We start from the raw sequence: 20568 nt of genomic DNA, 5'->3' as shown, positions 1-20568 counted from the left end.
CACATTTTTTCTAAATTACTAAAAGTCTTGTTAGAGCCTTAGTTAAGTCCCTTCCGAATTTTAGAAAAATAAAAGTTCACATTAGTTGGGGATAAGAGGTGTTAGTCTTTTTTACCAATGTCTCTTAACAAGAACCCAGCTGTTAGAAAAGATAACCACAATGGCATAGAGAACCAGGTTTAGGAACTCGACCTCACCCCTGATCTCAACTTAGAATTTAGGGAGTTAAGTTCTCTATGAAAACTTAAAAATATAATCATGGGATCCCATCCCTCCAGGAGCTGTTGGCAGAGTATGCCAAGGACCATCCTTCTCAGAACGATGAAGACCTCTCAGATAATGAAGTAGAGGGAGGGGATGAGGATCACTACCAACCCTCCCCCCCCCCCCCCCCCCCCCACACACACACACACACTTCACAGTGCCCTTAACTCCAAGATTAAATCTCTCAGCACCTAGAGCCCACACAGGTGGGTCAGGTACTACTGAGGACATTAAGGACAGCCTCAATGAGGAGGGCAACCTTTTAGCTAGGTTGACCAAAAGATTGGATCTAGAGAACAGACGACTGGCTCTGGAGAAAGAGATCGCAAAGTTGGGCTTAGCTCCCATCAATAGTGGCAGCAATTTACTAAATAAGGATAAAGAGCAATCTTATGATCCTAAAATCCCAAAAGGAGATTGTCTCTAAATATGAAGAGGGTGATGATATCACAAATTGGTTCACAGCCTTTGAGAGGGCTTGTGAAATGAGAAAAGTGAAGAAGTCACACTGGGGGGCACTCCTTTGGGAACTGTTCACTGGTAACTGCAGGGACAGACTCTTGACACGTACAGGGGCAGATGCTGGGTCTTATGACCTCATGAAGAGTACTGTGATGAAGGGCTTTGGACTCACAACTGAGGAATATAGAATTAGATTCAGGGGGGCTCACAAAACCCAAAATCAGTCCTGGATTGACTTTGTTGACTACTCAGTTAAGATACTAGATGGTTGGTTAGCTGGAAATAAAGTGCATGGTTTCAATAGACTTTACAATTTGTTTATGAAAGAATATATTTTAAGTAATTGCACTAATGAAAAGTTACATCCGCATTTGGTAGACCTAGGTCTCATTTCCCCCCAAGAATTGGGAAAGAAGGCAGACCACTGGGTCAAGACAAGGGGGACAAAAACAGCCATTGGGGGTGACCAAAAGAAAAGGGGTTACAAACAAGCCCCCCCCCCCCCCCCCCGTCCCCCCCGGAGAAAGGTTGTGAGAATCCCCTAGATAAAAAGCCTGAGTCTTCAAAAGGGCACCAAAAAGCTGCACTGGTGGATGGGTCCCAAAACTCTTCCCAGTCCAATAATAGGTAGAGTGAAAGAGTGAAAATAACTTTGATCCTTTAAAGGCCTGGTGTAACAACTGTAAGAAGTTGGGACACTTAACTGGAGATGCTACTTGTCCTAACAAGAATCCCCCTAGTCCTCCTACAGCTACTCCTGGTGTAGTCAGTCTCCAGATGGATCAACAGTGTGCCAAGAGCAAATCAGGGTTCACACCGAAGCAGTTCTAGTCACAGAGGGTGAAGTTCAATTTGCTACTTTATCTGTGTGACCACACAACTTAAATAAGTATTGCAGTACCCCTGGATCAATGGGACTAGAATGGAAGCCCTGAGGGGTACAGGTGCCAGTGCCACTATGGTGGGAGATACACTGGTTTCCCTAGAGCAATGCCTGATTGGGAAAACTTAACCAGTCACTAATGTTGACAGTGATACTACTAAGCATGCTATGGCGACGTTATACTGGGGGGGGGGGGGGTGGCTGGTGGGGGGGGGGGCCTGGCCTGAAACAGGTAGCGGTCTCTCCAAAGCGTTTGTCAGCTCCTGTGTCACCTGTCAAGCCCGTGGCGAAACAGGTAGACACCCAAAGGGCCCCCTTTATTCCAGCACCAGTGGTTGGGGGTTGCGTTTGAAAGGGTAGGTGTGGGCATAGTGGCTCCACTTGAACCTCCCACAGCATCAGGAAGCAAATGTATACTAGTGGTAGTGGATCATTCCACTCAGTGTTCTGAGGCAATTTCCCTTAGGACTACTACAGCTCCTGCAGTAGCTAAGGCCCTCATTGGTTTCTTCACCAGGGTAGGGTTTCCTAAGGAGAGGGTCAAATTTCATGTCTGCTTACCTAAAACATATGTGGAAAGAGTGTGGAGTGCAGTACAAGTTTACTACACCCTATCGCCCACAAACCAAAGGTCTTGTTGAGAGGTTTAATATGATATTGAAATGCATGATTATGGGGCTCCCTGAGCAAGTTCCTACCATAAACAGTGATTGATCACCATCTGCATCATGACCAATCACGAATATAAGGATAAACTCACCAGTTAGCGGCGAAGACACTGTAGACTGTACACTAATACAACTAATGGATCTTTTTGTAATATTGTTGATAATGATATGAAGGCACACATCAGAACCTTTCGTATAATACTACTGTTATACCTTGTACACCTAATAGTTTATAATTGTTATCGTGATAACTAATACGAAAGACACGTGCCGGAACGATATGTTTATTACTGCTGTACCCGTTGTTCTCTAAAAGATCTACATCATGCACCTGTGAAGCGCTCTGATACCTTTGGGTCATGTCCGCGCTATATAAAACTATAAATAAAAGAATAAAATAAAGGGAGATGGGATGCCTTCTTACCATGCTTGTTTTTCACCTACAGAAAGGTGCCTCAGAAGGGAGTAGGGTTTTCCCCCTTTGAACTTCTGTTTGGCCATCCTGTTAGGGGACCACTCTGTCTTGTAAAAGAGGGTTGTGAGAAGCCTCTCCAGGAACCGAAACAAGACATTGCGGACTATGTACCTCCCCTAAAGTCCAGAATGGCAGAGTACATCGGAAAAAGCTTCCAAAAATCTTGAGGCCAGCCAGGAGCTTCAGAAGCACTGGTATGACCGAAAAGCACACTGGTAGAATTTCAACCAGGGCAAAAGGTGTGGGTTTTGGAGTGAGTGGTACCAAGGGCTCTCCAGGACAAATGGAGTGGCCCTTACCCCATATTCGAAAAGAAAAGTGAGGTCACCTACTTGGTTGACCTGGACACAAGCAGGACACCCAAAAGGGTGATCCATGTGAACCGCCTTGACCAGTGTACCCATAATGTGGACATTGGTTACAGTGCACCTGTCCAAAACCAAAAATATATATCGACAGTCTGATCAAGTCAAGGAAAGCATCAGATCTGACGTCAGCAAGATGCTGGAGCTAGGGGTCATTGAACCATCTGAGAGCCCCTGGGCCATGCCAGTGGTTCTAGTCCCCAAACTTCATCCCCAGGGTGGAAAGAGAGACATGAGGTTCTGTGTGTACTATAGAGGGCTAAACTCTGTCACCAACACAGATGCTCACCCTATCCCAAGAGCAGATGAGTTGATAGATAAATTGGGTGCAGTCACATTTCTAAGTACCTTTGACTTAACTGCAGGGTAAAGAATTCCCCTGCCACCTTCCAAAGGTTAGTGAATCAAGTCCTTGCTGGATTGGAGTCCTTTAGTGCAGCATCTCTAGATGATATTGTTGTCTTTAGCTCCACTTGGCAGGATCACCTGATCCACCTGGGGAAGGTTTTAAAATCTCTGCAAACTGCTTTCCTAACTATCAAGGCATCCAAATGCCAGATAGTGGGGAACTGTGGTATACTAAGGCCACCTAGTTGGTGGAGGCCAAGTACAACCCTTACAGCCCAAGATCCATGCCATTCTTGACCGGGCAACTCCAACAACCCAGACCCAAGTCAGGGCATTCCTTGGCTTGACTGGGTACTACAGGAGGTTTGTGAAGGAATATGGGTCCATTGCGACTCCCCTCACAGAACGTTCTTCCACAAAGATGCCTAAAAAGGTAAACTATACTAGAGCCTCCCTTCCCTTAAAGCAGGATCTTGTATATAATGTTCAAATTGTGAATTGTTTTGCTCCCTTTTTATCCCATTACAGATATGGATTTACTTTCACTGTTTATTTCCGATGATAATACTTTGGTTATCCTAACTATATTTCTTGGGATGAACTCTGCTAGCTTGTATATCCCCACCCCATAAGCTCGGTTTTAGCCTCTCCTGTAGATATGGAGGTTTGTGATCCTCTGGGTGTAAAGATTCTCTCTTGGAATATTGCAGGAGCACATTCTAAGTTATCTAATACTGATTGATTGACTTATTTCTAAAATTGACCGTTTGTTGCTAGGAAACATGGATGGTATAGATCTTTGTAGTTGATGGATTTGTTTCCTTTTGCACCTCAGCAATTCCATCTACTGCTGAGCGGGCAAAATGTGGCTTTGTGCTATTTATGCCATTCATATTCGCTTTTGCAAAGGTAGAAGCCATTAACACTACTAATTGGTAGAAAATTCTGTTTTTTGCACATATCCGTTTGTATTGTTTATTCTGGTTAATTTTTATAATAACACTTTCGATCATAGGACGTCGGAAATAGTAGAGCAACTTAATGGTTTTATAAGAAAGTTTATCGTAGCTTTAAGATCCATCCCTTTATTTAGATAGGTAATTTAACTTTTCATTATGTAACTTTGGGGGCAAAGGGTCTGTGGTTTGCCTAACAACTGTGTATGGGGATACTTTGAATGACTTAATTAAAAATAATCTGTGTTTTTTGCTTGGGGCATGGGTTTGTAATCAAATTTTCAAATATCAACATACAGTGGTAATAGATCACATAGCACAGTAGATTTTATTTTTTTCTGAAAAGAACTAGTCCTCCTGTTCTCAAAGTTTGTAATAATTTCTAACTGTTATCACAATCCACTATCTTTAATTCTGAGTTTGGATTTGATCAAGGACTAAGAGTCAGTAGACGTGAGGACAATCCATTTTAGTAATAATAAAGGATTATACGCTAAATCGGACCCCATTGATCCTGACCACTTTCCTTGCGACCTAGTTGAATCTTTTGAGCCCGCTTTCATTGCATGTTTTGCTTTTGAAACCGATCCATGCTCCTGAATGAAAGGTTTTAACTCCTTGTGTCAGAACATTTTGGGCAAGCTTTTATTGACTAAGCACTCAGGTGCCCTCCACCATTGTAGATGGTTCGACGAGGCTTGCTCAGCAGCACACAAATCCCCAAAGCAAACATTTCAGAGCAAGTCCCAGGTGCAATGAAATTGTGAAGCATGCTCGGTATGTTTCTAAATTAGCTATAGAAACTCGAAATTAGGAAATTAGACTGTAACGTTTGGGAGAATTTAGAAGCTGCTGCCTCTGTAAGAGATAGTGTTTCTGGGACGTTGGGAATAAACCTTTTTTTTTCTTTCAAATAATTAGGTCCTTAAACCTGTGTCCCATATTTGTGATGAAAGGTGGGAAGAGCATTTTAGCAAGGTTTTTGAGACTGGCAAGAAAAATAATGTAGATGAGGAGGGTGAGCGTTACGTTCCAGACAGTAGGGCTGGGAAGGTCTTGAGTCAATCCATTTGTGCTGATGAGGTTGTTACAGCTACTAACAGGAGTGCCTTGGGCAAGGCCCTGGATCCCACTGGTGTCCCAGTTGATATTGTTAAAGCTAATACTAAGTTCTGGAGGCCATTAGCTACGAATGTATTACTAGTGGCTGTTATGGGTCCAATCTGAAATCTTGGAAAGAGGCCGTTATTGTTCCAATATTTAACAAGTATTGGCATAGCCAATAGGTCTCACTTTTGGGACCTTATAAGTATTTAGTTATGCAGCACAATATCCTTGGTGCAACATCAACTGTTGCATGGTTAAACACTTATAAGATCCCAAAGGCGAGACCTATTGGCTATGCCAATGCTTGTTTTTTTGGGTTCACAACTTAAGAAGTGCTAACTTCCCTCGTGTCTGTTTACTACTCATTTTAAGGGGCCCATTGAGAGCCCTTTTGATGGAGGCACAGTGGGAACAGAGAGGAGACACAATCAAGTGCAATAACAGTGCAAACAAAATGGGAGTGTGGGCGAAAAATACTGTGCAAGTTCAGTGGACGTGAGTCAGCCGGCAAAAAGAGTGTAAACTAGATGAAGCCTAGAGAAAGCCTCACTGGAACTCAACTGGTGAGCTGCAAGGAAATCATTTGTTACCATTTATTATGGGCCTTAAATGCAAATGCCACGCAATACTGCCAAATCCAAGCCAAATGTCGAATCTGGAGCTGGAAGCAAAGCTTAGGTCAACCCACAGCTCCAATCAAATGAATGTTAATAAACAGGAGCACCATTAGTTTGCACAGATCACTAAGTTAATGAACTGACAAGATTTAAAATGCTGCACATTCTCACTCTCTTGGCTCTGAAAATTGCATGCAAAAACCTAGCTGGGCCCCTCTGCCAATAGAGCCACTATCCACCCTTCGGCTCTTAGTCCTGATGCTTTTATCTCAAAGGATCCAGGTGCGGTAACTTCTTTCCAGGGCTCTTGATCAATAAGATCCTGATATTGCAGCAGCAAGCTTGTTGGCCATTGATCACAGCCTTGAATATTCAGAAGAAAATTCCAGAGAATGTATGAGAAAATTCCCTTAAATAAATGAGTTCTCCATGTCTCTACAGAAAAGTACAAGTGGATAGGCATCTGAATGATGTGCTATTGGTTGTGAAAAATAGCTCAGTATTACAGGCTTTTAGGTTGAGCCTGGGCAGAGCATACACTGCTCTGCGAGGCATGCTATATTCGAGAATGGACGTGAAGCCCCGCCCACTCTCCGCCCATATTTTCCATTGGTTTGTGTCATTGTTCTTCGTAATTGCAGGCTTCTGATTAATTATTAGTCTTGTTAGTCCCTCCTAATGACCGCCTTGTAACCTCCCATGAGGACTGGCCCTTTTACTTCTGTTACACAGTAGGTTTTATTTAGTTTGTAAGAACTAATTTGTTTCTCCTACTGTAGGCACAACATGCTCTCCTGCAACATTCAGCGCGCCATAAACACTTTCACTTTCCAAGCAGCCCGGGACAATGGCGCCCACTTCTTTGAAGTGAAATAGGTCTCGCATTTACAAGAATTCGAGCTATTTGCATTGTAAATAACAATGTCTTTTATTTATGTGTTAATTATCAAGACAGATAAGTGAAAGGCATTGTCATTTACAATACCAATAGCTTAAACTCTTGCAAATGCGAGACCTATTGCATTGCAAAGGCTTGTTATAACTGCAGCTGCACTATTAGGACAGCAGTCGCCAGGATAGTGTTCGGATGTTACAATAGAATATTTTAATCACACTTTGAGAATATCAGGGGAATTCTTAGCTTTCATCAACATATTCATAGCTAGAGTGACAACAGTAAAATGTACCTTGAACTATTTTAAGGACTCAAGAGCCAGCAAGCTGCACCGTTTCATCTTTGCGCGGTCAGTGGCCGCATTCCGTCTGCATGCTGCTACAGTTATATTGTCACCTATCTCTCCAATACAATTGAAAGAAGGAATTCCCCTATTCCAAAGGAAAACAGGGCATGTAAAAACACTGACTGTGCCTTTGTACTTTGATTAAAGTTAAAAAAGAATGTCACTTGGTAACAAAAACAGTACACCTCCACAGGGGAGTGTACTGTATTTGTAATAATGAAATGTTTCTGTTAAGTACATTAGACAGATGGCATATGTGTTCAATTACTACTCAATCTGACTTGGCATTCATGTACCACTAATAGGGCCTGTACCGTCCTTGCTTCAATGAAACCTATTTGCAGGTGTTCAAAGCTGAATTCTAACAAATAAGAATAAGGGCAAAAAATATATATGGAGCAAATATCCATTCCTACATAGATCACCAAAACAAAATACACCCTAAAAGAAGTTTTTGCAAAGTCAATGTATGCTAATGCTGTGATATACACTGCACAAGCTAATTTCTGTGCTCACTTTCTTCTGAATGTGTGAGAGTGCTGGATGGAGGCAACACGCTGGGTGGCGATTCACCTACTATACACGTTGTAATTGTTCAGCATAAAAATAAATAAAACACAGAACAAGAAATGAACGAGAAACAGATATAAGAAACAATGACCACTTTCATAACCAAAAAACAACATGAGAGAAGCACAACGCCCGTAAGCTTCATAAGAACGTCAACCCGGTACGATCCAGCAGGTGGCACCTCTACAACGTAGTGGCACAAGTAGGAAGCCACTGCCTGACATTAGTATGGCCTCCAATTAAGGACAAATCCAATTAATCGTTTACAGAACACACACCCTAGAAACGTCAAGGTCACATTCTACTGCTCATGGGCAGTTGAGTCTCACAACTGGGTTTGTAGAGGGCAACAACAAACCAATGCAAGCATAAACGTTCGGCGCATAACTCAAATGCCATCCAATGGAGCTGGGGCGGACAAATGTTTCTCGAAATTGCACAATAGATACAATAAGAATAAAAAACAAGGATACCTGCCACATTCCCCATGTGCGCACAACCCAAATAATCACGAATGCGTAACTCATGTGGTGTTGTAGGGTGAAGCGGAGCCGCTTTCGTCTTCTCCTGGCTGACCACCTTGTGAGCCTTGCTTTCCACGTTGAAATTTCTGAAAGCGCGAGCAACCAAACCGCCCATTGTTTCTCAAAGCATAGCCAGACAAGCCAAGAGTAGGAGTCCGCGCCAGGAAAGAAGAGGACCAGCAAAGAAAAGGAACAAGCACTGGCAAAGCCAATGAGTCTTGCCTTTGGTAACTATTGGCTTTCCTGATGGTTCTTAGCCAATGCTGTACATAATTGCTGGTGCTGTGCAGCATGGCTACAGCAAATAAACTGTAAACAAGCGCTATGACATAGCAGTTGCGTCATTTTGTCAGTTTGCACCCATCACATGCCCATACCAACAAAATTATGCAAGCAATTTTTTTTATTGATGCACCGGTGGGAAGGGAACAACATAGAATGAAAGGGTTCGAGGGGAGTAACACGCAGGTGCGGAGGGGTAACGGATACAACACAGAGGGCGGGGTTGGGGAGGAGATGCAACTGACAGGAGAAGGAGTTGCAGGTGGGGGAAGCAACACGGAGGGTAGGATGGAGGGAGCAGCAGCGGGGTGGGGAAGAGAGGGGGCTGACGAGAGAGTAATGTAAAGTAGGTGGGGGAGAAGCACACAGACATGTAAGCAACCATGAAATTATGTGGTGGGGCACAGAAACTAGGGGCGAGAGAGGAGGAGGGAGAAGTACACAGGCAGGAGAGCAACACGGAGCACTGAAGGGGTAGAGAAGCTCACTAGGGAGGCAGTTGGATAACACACGTGCCCTTGCTGAGTGCTTTAGACAAAAGAAACCAGCATTGGCTGCGCGCGCGAGAAGTCATATGTGGTGGGGGATGGGGAGAAGCGGGAGTTGTGTGCGCGCACGGCCAAAGCTTGGAAAACTAGCATTGGCCGCGTGACGCGGGTGGAAAAAGTGAAAGCTCCAGATGGCGCCTCGGGCTCTGAAAGCTGCCGGCTGCTCGCGTGAACACAAGCGCTAGGCCGTGTGGCAGCACTTTCAAAACCCGTACACTAAATGTCTCGGCCAGATCAGCACATGGATCAGGCGAGACTTAAAAAGGGAGAAAAAAATTCAACCCGCGTGTTATCGCCCCATTTCTCTACTCCACTCAACCTCAGAAATATTCGGGCGAGTTTTATTATCGAAGTTGGAGTCATGGGCCGATGAATATAACATCCTCTCAGACATCCAGTTTGGTTTTCGCCGAGGTATTACGATTGTTAAACAGTCTTTGAATCTATCCCTTATTGTAGGGAACTACATGAGAGGTGTCATCCATATAGTCTTTATGAACCTCTTGCGTGCTTTCAAACTGTCAACCGCATGCAACTGTAGGCCATGATTAGGAATGTGGGGGTAGAGCCGGGCCTGGTGGACCTCCTCTGTCTTCTTCATTGGGACACTTTTGTTAAAGTACGATACAGTCAAGACGGGCAATGTACCTCTTTAATTAAATACACCTCAGATGTCCGACAGGGGTGTATCCTGTCCCCTTTTTTTATTTCTAATTTATATAAATGATTTGGAGAGTTTTTTTGTACATAATCGAAAGGATTATGCCACAAATAAGGGAAGTGAGCAATCCTAGAACTTGTGTATGCAGACAACCCTGTTCTTAGTGCGAGAACAGCCAATGGATTGTGATTTAGATTTAAATGTTAATATGGTGCAATCATTCACTATGGTTTGTGGGCCGCCAAAGACTAAGGTTAAAACTCACAAGCAGGGGAGGACAAGGTCGATGGGGTCAAGCACTTTAAATATTTAGCTATCACTTTTGATGATGAATTTCAGTGGGATACCTAATTAAGTTAAGATCTATGCAGTTCCAGAGAGCAACCAATGTGGTTTCTAGGTTAGCTGAAAGCTTCGCCATAAACCTGTTGGAGAACTCATACAAGCATATAAATCTAAATACATTCCGGTTGCCTCCTATAGTTGAGGAGCTTAGGGCAACATTAACCCCTTATGGCTTCAGCGGATTGAGAACCGTTTCTCTGCCCTCGGTCCCCAAGAATACAGCACATTCTATCTGTCATGATGAAACTGGAATAACCAGATTATTTAATAGGTGTGGCCCTTTGTCTTTTGTGGTATAAAATGTAGCATTTACCAGATGCAGGGTTTCTAAGATTAATGCTTTGGGATTTTTTAGCACTTCATCATGTGGCTGAAATTCCTAGGTTTATGTATTTGAAACGCACTTTTACTGAGATGGGTGTTCTGGATTACTATGAATCTTCTGAATTGCAGCGAAACATATCCTGAAAAAAGTTATTTTTGTGACATGAAATCTCTTGTAGATTCATATGCTGTGCATATTCCGCCATTTAGTGGTGTACTGCGTTAACCTACCACCTCACCTTGGAGAATGCTCTGTCTGGTGAAATTAGCACCCTTGAATAGGTTAAAAAAGGGAAAAAATGCCTATCCATATATCTAGAGCCTAGTGTTTTGTCAACACATTTGGATTCGGAAGTACGAAGGATGAAGGGGGTAGTACACCACCCACATAGAGAACTGTTTTATAGATGAAAAAAATCGGATTGAGGAGAAAATAAAAATACCATTCAGTATCTGGATACTGATATAGAATATATAAACGACCCTGATGAATTCCTACAGGGACTAAATGCATTGGCTGGGCTGAATGGACAACTCCTTTATATGAAAACATAGAATAAAGCTGCTTTTAAGCAGTGGGAGGAAGAAGAAACATAAAATGATAATAACTTAGATTTATTATCATTTTATGTTCCCTACCTCTTTGTGGCGGGTGGGGCTACTCTGCTCTCTGAGCAGGGGAGGAGTGGTTTGCCCACTCCTAAGTGCGCAATGACTGTTTGGTCGGCCCTCTCGGGCCGCCCAAACCAGTCATGCACAATTTCCCCGTTCCCCATGCAGGCTGCATTACAGCCTGCATGGAGAACAACTCCAGGCCCCCATTCGTTGAACCAGGACGCCCACAACCAATCACAACGCACTATTGCAGCGTTGTGATTGGGCAGGCGAGCCTGGCTGTACTTCCTGTGCCTGTCTGACGAGGAGAGCAGAGACGCGGAACCTGGCGCGGCAAGGTGTTTTTTTATTCTATATATTTTTATTTTTTTTAATTGCACACCGTTTTCCTCCTCGCACCCCCCCTCCAACCTCTGTAGCCCCCAGCCCTGCGTACCCGCACTCACCCCACCACCTGCGAACCATGCCGGCTGCCACTCAAGTCCACTGGCTCCCCATTCAGAAGAGATGTCAATTTAAGATGCAGAGCCACACCTACAAAGCCCTTCACAATCAAGGACCAGCATACATAAAACACTGCATAATCTTCCACCATCCCTCCAGGCACCTGTGCTCCGCCTTCCTTTCCCTTGCACACACACTCGCAACCACTGACGTAACAGTGGAGGACTCTCCTTTTTCTACTGCTCTGGGAAGTCATGGGGCGACCTCCCACTTCACATCCGGACCTCATCCTCTCTTCTGGAATTCAGGAAAGGACTCGAGACCTGGCTGCTCAACTAAACCCTCCCGAAGTATTAAGGCCTCTCAGCACTTTGATACCGTCGCTGGTGATTAGCTGTGCTTTAAAAATCCTGTTTGACTGGTTGAAATAATAGTCCGAAATAGCCCCATCCATACTTGGATTGTGTAATCCAAGCAGTCAATTTCCTGCATAGTAATAGTCAGTAACCCAAAATCTGATAATTCACTTACAGAACAACATAAGGTTGATTCGAAAAGCAGAAACACTATTGCTAGAAGAGCCTTTTCTCTTTTTGTCACTGGAATTTGCAGAGCAGCTACCTGAAGGTTAGACCACTAATTTGTAGGGCTGATAACCTAAGTGAATTTTTTTGGTTTGATGGCATGTTTGCTATTGCTGTCCACTCTCAACTCTTTTTCTCCCTCAGAAGAAGATTAGTTTGGTCCTCTCAAGTGTTCAAATATACATAAGGTGGTGGGGAGAAAGTCAGTGACTTGCAATCCTAGTGCTCCACTGTGTGTATCTTCATTCATTCATGGGCAACTCACCTCATCCTCTGAAAACCATAAGGGGGCGTGGGTGGTGAGCCCATCCTTGAGGGCTTCATGCCTTGAGAGCTTTATGCCTCATTAATGCTTTATAAATACCAGACACAGCCTACCCGTTTGTTTAGGTCAGCTATGTGATTGTAGAATTGAAACGTATCTGCCCATTTTCTTTGTTTTTCTTTTTAAAAAGGAAAATTGATAAAAGTTCAGATTAAGAAAAATATTTAAAGGACATTTACAAAAAATATTTTTGTGAGAGTTTGCACACAGGCAGGGCTATTTAGTGTTCATGTATTAGTGACTATTCAAATGATGAAGAACTAGTGGTTCTTCTCATATGATTTTCTGATTTTGATGAGTGAGGAAGAATGCATTTGTTAGTCTCTGTGTCAGATTAACATTTTATTGTCCTAAAGGGATTACATTGATTGAGCCCTCAACCACACTATAACAGGTAGATTCAACAATCAACTTGCCTGTAAAAACAATGTAACTTGTCTTTCTTCATTTTGCAGGAACACATCTCTTGACGTAGAACCTGTTTATGCTTTTAGAGCACATCGGTAAGTTGTTGTTGTTAAAATTCCAACTCACTAGCCTGTACCTGCTGTCAAATTCCATGCCTCTCACACTATCAATGTCCTCACAAGCATGCTCTTCATAACCTTTTTCTGCCACTAGGTTCCCCTCTCAACTTTTATTTTTTGTTTACTTGCCTTCCTCTCTACCTTCTGTTCTCTACCTTTAGCATCCTTAATTTTTCCTTTCTGTTCTAGAGGAGCGGTGCTGTCCCTAGCCATGGGCACAAATAGTGAATATTGTTACAGTGGGGGAGCAGATAGCCGCATATGTTGCTGGAAGATTCCAGACTTGAACATGGACCCATACGATAGTTATGGTTGGTACCTTCATTTTATTTTTGTAGTTGGATCAACGTAGTCTTAAGTGTGGCCATTGATAGGTCTGCATTCCCTTTACATGCAAGCACCAGACCTGCTTTTCATCTGCTGCTTGGAGGGTCGTCATTTGCAGTTTCCCTTGATTACCACTTGAGTACCTGTAACTCGAGTTGTAAGCACTTCCTTAAACTTCTGTGAACAGCGCGCCATGCTTTTGCTTAAATTAATATAGTTGCCTCACTGTACATAACTAGAGACCGGTTGTAATACAGTTAGGGCATATGATGTCCCTCACTGTTCACTGGTGCTTTTTGCTGTCACCTTCCAAGGTGGCTGATTTTCTGATGACAGTCTGTCAACCTGGAGGAAATAGCACTGTCAGAATTACCCATAGGAATATTTTTCTGTGCTACAGATCCAGGTGTCCTCAGCAACATACTCGAGGGGCACACTGATTGTGTGTGGGGCCTGGCATTCAGCTCCTGCAGACATCGCCTGGCATCATGTTCGGCAGATGGCACCGTGAAGATCTGGGATGTGGGCACCAAACCTTCCTGCTTGAGTACCTACAACCCAGACAAGGGTGAGTTGAAAAGGAGAATGAATCCTGCTGATTATGGCTGGTCATCCATTTTCACAGTCTCCACACAGAGTTTAATGGGTCAGCACTTGTCATGGTCTGTTGATACTGTGCCTACAACTCTGGCCAATTGTGGTAATTCATTTTTGTTCTTTATAGAGCACGGTGTTCCCACTTCAGTCGCCTTTGCTAGCACAGTCCCTGATCAAGTTGTGGTATCTTTTCACACTGGGGATGCCCTAGTATATGACATGCAGACTTCAACTGCTCTGCTAGCGCTGGATGCACGCTGTGGTGGAGGTAAGTTGGTGATAGAATTTTGGAAAGAGGTACAGCTGTTCTGTTAGCTTAGCCTTCTTATCTAACTTGGTACCAATGAACGTGGGAGGCTTGATTCTGGCACAGTTAATGGCTTGTGACTGGTCATTATGAAGCAGAAAGGAGTCTAAAGTTTGGTCCCTTTGAAGAATCTTATAATTTGCTGACTGTGAATGACCTTCTGATTTGGTCATATGAAGTCTTTTGAGGGAGCCCAGAGCCCTGGGCCTTGTTTGAAGAAGCCCAAAGCTATAGGGGCCTTTTTTTGAGAGACCCCATGGATGTTGGGCGGGCATGTTTTAGGTAGCCCAGAGGCATGGGCCTTTTTGAGGGGACCCAGAGACGTGGTCCTTTTTGATGGAGCCCAGAAGCAGGGGCCCAGTGAGGGAAACTAGAGTATGAGCCTTGTGAAGGAGACTAGAGGGACCCTAGAGCATGTGCCTTGTGAAGGAGACTAGAGTTGAGCTTAGAGAGGACCTTCATTCTGGCTATTGGTTAACCTTAGCCAAGAGCATAGGCCTTTGTGAGGAACCTGGAGGCCGACTGCAATGAGGACCAATCTGGTATCATAACTTGACTCTGCACAGGGGTGGAGCCTGGGGTTTCAGTGGGAATGCACAATTCTGGTGTGGGATTTACACAAAGGCATATCTTATGAGTGTGGAGGGGAAACATGGTGGTAAGGCACAGTGGTGGGTCTGGAGTTATGTACAGGAGGAGATGTGGATCCTTTGTTTTGAGAAACAACTGCTGTCTAGCCTAGTGATGAGAAAACATATTTTAAAGAATATAGAGGGACATAGATAGCTTTTGGGTTAATGAGGGGGGAAATGACCAGGCAAAGCAGAAACATAGAGATTAGGTGTAGTGGATAATCCTGCCATGTTGAAGAACTTGAGAAATTTGTGGCATTGGGTTGCTTGAGGTCAGGCATCCTCAGTGGAAATAGATCAGTTGTTCTTACCCTGTGGTCCACGGACCCAAGGGCGTCCCTGAATCCTTCTCATGGGACCAAGATTGTTTACAAAATCAAATGATATTAGCAAATTAATAAAGTATATGTAAATAAAGAAGCAAAATGTAAAACTGAAAGTTAAAAAGTGTTTGGCGAATGTGAAGGAATTTGAAAACAGAGGTAAAAAGTAAATTCATATCCTCCGCAGGATTCATTGGAGCAGCCCAAGTACATTAAACAGAATATAGTATGGAGGATGAGTGGCCTCAGTTGAAGCGCCGACAAAAAGAGAGCACGCATTTTGAGCAAAAAGGCAAACTGATATGCTAGAGTCTAGCATACTGCTTTGTCTTTTAGAATTAAAAAAGGAATTTAGAAAAGCTACAATCTATCCATTTAAATGAAGTTATAATTTGTCTAAATTTTTTTGTAAATGTAATTAAATATTTGATTATTTGTGAAGGTTTTATGTATACTTGTATCTGTATTATTGTGCATTGTTTTGAAGTTCAAATTATAGAAATTTCTATGGCTGGAGTCCCAGGTTTCCAGTTGTGACTCAGTGGAAGTCCCCAAATTCCTGTAAGGATTTAGTGGGGGCTCCTGAATCCCAGTATTTACTCATTGAGGTTCCACAGAAGCCAAAAGGTTAAGAACCACTGATGGAGAGGGAAGAACCTGGGTCTTGGGGACTGTTGTTCATGGTAGTTTAGAGAAGACATTATAAATGGCAGGTGACTGAATATTGCTAAGCTATGTTTCTGTCTAGGATTCAATCCCATCAATCGCCTGGTGAGCCACCCTTCCCAGCCTATCACCATTACGGCACATGAAGACCGAGGCATCCGCTTCCTCGACAACCGTACAGGTAGGAAAGCTAACCCACTGTTACCAATTGAGGGTTTTTTGTAAGAGGCTGACGTGAAGAGCTGCACGTTTGCGGATGCGACTGCTACACCATCGCAGCAAGCACTGCCAGTATACAATTGTACTTCCTGCTCCTCGATTTGAATGCAGGATTTAAGAATTCAAAGTAAACACAGAGTTGTGTGCCAAGACCAGCTTTAGCAAAGAGAAAGGAGCAGGTCAGGTGAAAATGCTTGCTTAAAGGTGATTTTAATCTCCTTTTTATTTTCTCCCCAGGTAAATTGGTGCATTCTATGGTTGCACACTTGGATGCAGTTACTTGCCTCGCTGTAGACCCCAATGCAACATTCCTTATGTCAGGAAGTAAGTATAATTCTAAGATTATATTTATTTGTTCATTGTCAAATTGCTTTCTGATTGAATGTTATTTTATCCCTCCAGTGCCTGGTGTTTTTTGATACATATCTCTATCTGGTTTCAACACTTCTTTTGGAGATTTCAGTCTGTGCATGTTGAATGTTGACAACCTCATAGACACAAAGTATCTTGCTCTACCCCTGTCTGCACAATTGTTTGATAAAATGCCTATACATTACAGGAGTCAAACGTGGACTAACTGAAATGAAACAAGCTAGAAAAAGAAAGGAACTAAAGTAACGCAGAAATGAATTATTAGACCAGCCCTTCTTTGCTTAGTAAGAATTGTTCTTGGGAGAAGCAGTGTTGACTTCTTTGGCAACTGGGGATGTGATTTGCTTCCTTTATCATGAAGCTTCCAGCTGTATAAGCTTCAGTCTTAACAGTTTTAGGAAATGTATGTACAACTGAGCAACAGTGCATTAGTGGTTACTGTATTGTATTTCATCTTCGTCAGTTGAAAGATCAGCAGTGAGAGAAGACAGTTGATTGTCCAAGATGATTGTACCCCATTTTAATGGACAATCGTGTAGGTTGTATATCACGCTTGATTTGACCAAAGCAGACCGCAGATTTGGACTAAACCTAAAAGTCTATAAAAGTTTGATCAGACCAGATAAAAGAGAATACCGGAGATATACTGATGTGATCCAGCCTATTGACGAGAATGTGGTTGGAAGAGGAAAGATATTAAAATAAAACTAAAGCATGTATTCTGTTACAAGCAGACTGGGTAGCATCAATAAAGAAAGGGGCTAACGTATTTAAAAGAAAAACAGAGAGATATAAGGGGATAAGCACTGCAGGTTACTCAGATGAACCATTGGTTTGATGGCATATATGGCTGTAGATACACATGCTTAGCATAAGTCCACATCCTGGTGTTGAGCTCAGAAGTGTGCAGATCTTTAGAGTCACGAGGTGTAGTGACATCTCTTGCTTGCAATGCGCGTGGTCTTTGACTACATTGATTGTGTTTTTCTGCTGTCAGGTTCGGGCGTGTGCTCCTCTGCTCAGGTTTGATACCATTGTTGAGCCCTATGTGACATCTTCAGTATTTCAGTATTGTTTTAGATTCCAGTTTGGTTCCCTCCTTTTACCATCGGCGTCAAATTTGTCTGGGAGATCCGACTCGACCGCAGCCACTTGAGTCTTCGCCCTTCAGTCCACAATTTCTTTAAGACATTCACACCAACAGACATTAAATTGGTGATGGAACGTACGTCCATTCGAATCTGCCCTTCCTGTTATGCCAAGTTTCCACACACCAACCTTTACCGGGTGTGTAACCTGTGAGGCCTGCAGGTCTTTTCGATCTAAAAAGACACTAAGAGATCGAAGGGTGCAAGTGTCTCGATGAGGCGTCAACAATGCACTGAAACTCTACGGTTTGGAGAATCTAGAATTCGAGGTAGAGGCACTCCCATTGGCTGCAGATAAAGGCAACATCTCTCCAGACGACAGCTCCGGGTCTGAAAAGGAGTTCCACAACATCACTCAGGGGCAGCACTCCATAAGTACTGTGCACCCTACACCTCCACCACAGCGGGTATCCGCAAAGCCTCACCAGTCTCACAAGACAAAGACTGTCATTGACTTCGGGCCGTGGTTGGCACTGACTGGCTACTTCCAAAAGATCCTGCCACTGCGCGGCGTCACCAGCATGTCGTTGATCCGAGGCCCTCCTCATCGGAGTCAACCAGACCTTTGGTGCAGAAACCCTCTAAATCGGACTCAAGACTAACTTCGGTGCCGAAACAACACTCTACTATGGCACAGAAAAAATCAGCCTCGGAACCAAAGCCTTTAGCACCAAAAATGCCTTTGCATAAAACGGTATCAGAACCCAAAAAAATAATGCCTTGAGGCATTCTCCAGACACAGCCAGTACTAGAGAGCCTTCATCAAGAACAGGAGTCTCTCTGCAAAAACATTTGTTAATCCATCCAGATACAGGACATGTCCTCACCAGGCCTCCACATTTAACAGTACAGCCTACTACAAGGCAGCTATCTTTTGAGGAGGCAGTTAATGTTCTAGTTCGTCCAAAGAAAAATAAGTGGGCGGATAATGCCACCAGTCCTTTGCACATACGTCCAATACCATTACCTGCAGTGCACACTCCCTCACCACAACTTTCACCGGTTCACAACACTACTGAATCACCTGAGGGTTCACTCCACTCCATCACAGGGGACTGGAGGGATGGTGATCAATTTTCAATACCATCTCATGATGACTGTGAATCATATGATGCAAATCCACACCAAAACACTGATCCAGATCTTTACCCATCAAAACATTCCCCTCCTGACGACACTACTGCTTATGATCTTTTAGTACGGCAGCCATTTTCCATAAGGTGCCACTTCACTCTGAGTCACTAGAAGACAACTTCCTGTGTAAGACACTCTTGTATACTCGGCGCTCAATGAAATACCGTCCAATGCTCAAAGGCATGCTCAGACATACTCAGGACATTTTCAATTACCCCGTTATATCAAGGGTTATTGCCCCCAGGGTTGATAAAAAGAACAAATCTTCCCCAGTCGACCCTACATATTTTAGGGGGCATCTTATCCTGGACTCCCTAACAGTGGCAACAGCCTTTAAACAGGCAAACTCTCAAACATCTGGTGAGGCGCCCCCACCAGATGAAGAGAGCAAAAGGATAGACGCTGCAGGTAAGAGAGTGGCAGCACAATCAGCAAACCATTGAAGGATCACAGACTCCATTGGTATATCATGCTACGATAGAGCCCCCTGGGATGAAATGGAAGATATTCTCCAGCATCTCCCAGAGCAGTATAAGAAAAGAGCATACCAGATTGCATCAGAAGACAAACTAATATCAAACACAACTATACGCTGTGCACTTTATGCAGCTGATACAGCGCCTAGAAGCATCAATTCAAGCCTGCTTCTCAGAAGGCATGCCTGGTTAAGGGTATCCAGTTTCAAGCCTGAAGTTCAGGAGAACTTGTTAGCCTTACCCTTTGATGTCGAACATCTTTTTGGGCCCTAAGTGGATACCCTTTTAGGAAAGATACAGAAAGATAAGACTGTGAAGCAATGGGAGCATTACAAACAACATCACAACAGTCTCCTTTCACTGCTCACCCTATCATGCAGGTTTCACAACAGCCTCTACTTAGTCATCCACCTCCTATAATAAAACCCACTCTCAGACATCCTTCCCAAAAGGATACAGTAGGGATTCATATAGGTGTAGGAAAGTGGGTTTATGTTGCAGTAACTCCCCCACTTTTTGCCAGTTTTCTGATGCACTTTCACTTGATGTGCCCTCTGCCTTAAAACAACACACTGCCACTGCAGGCTGTGTGTTTTGGTGCAGAGTAAAGTGAAAAATTGACATGGCACACGTGTGCCATTCCTGCAACCCACTGCCTATGGTATAGGTAAGATGAGCATAAGCACTGTACCCCTACAGTGTCTAAGTCCATTCTTAGACATTGCAAGTGCAGTAAAATCATAAAAAGTAATGGTCTGGGAGTTTCATTGCGAACTCCAAAGCACCATAATGGCTTTACTGAATTCTGGGAAGTTTGGTAGCAAACGTCTCCGCATAATAAACCCACACTGATGCCAGTGTGGTATTTATTATACCATGCACTTAGAGGGCATCTTAAAGATTCCCCCTGAAAAACGACCAGCCTCTTGTGGGTTCCCAGACTGGTAAAAACTAGCCTGCCACCACAAGATATGTTTCTGGACCCCTGGGATGCGAGCCTTCGCCCCCTGGGCCCAGAAACAAAGCCTTTCCTCTTCCAGGTCAGGAAGAACCATCTGTGGTAGGGGAGCTTCAAAGGCCTTGCCGCCTTTGTAACATGACCCCCAGCCTCTCCTGCCATCAGGAGCAAGCTCCCTTCCTGTCTCACCAGCTTTTCCATGGAAAGACAGGTGGAAAAATTAGAACAGCCCAAAAGGTGTGCTCACCCCTGCCAACCCCACTCCTCGGGTGGG

At 43.7% G+C, this 20568-nt stretch overlaps 1 protein-coding gene across 2 annotated transcripts in view; it reads left to right on the top strand.

Moving 5' to 3' along the window:
- The window catches only part of STRN4 (striatin 4), a 276698-nt gene that overhangs the window by 232222 nt on the left and 23908 nt on the right, over positions 1-20568 (top strand). For both annotated transcript variants that reach the window (XM_085625652.1, XM_085625651.1), the window contains exons 11-16: positions 13064-13111; positions 13325-13446; positions 13863-14030; positions 14187-14327; positions 16070-16168; positions 16444-16530. In XM_085625652.1, the coding sequence (XP_085481778.1) occupies positions 13064-13111; positions 13325-13446; positions 13863-14030; positions 14187-14327; positions 16070-16168; positions 16444-16530 (665 nt within the window). The remainder of the gene's footprint in view (positions 1-13063; positions 13112-13324; positions 13447-13862; positions 14031-14186; positions 14328-16069; positions 16169-16443; positions 16531-20568) is intronic.

Source organism: Triturus cristatus, chromosome 9 (genome assembly GCF_964204655.1).
Source record: "Triturus cristatus chromosome 9, aTriCri1.1, whole genome shotgun sequence".
In the NCBI taxonomy this organism is placed as follows: domain Eukaryota; kingdom Metazoa; phylum Chordata; class Amphibia; order Caudata; family Salamandridae; genus Triturus; species Triturus cristatus.
The sequence above is the reverse complement of the archived record's forward strand: the minus strand, read 5'-3'. Positions and strand labels throughout refer to the sequence as shown.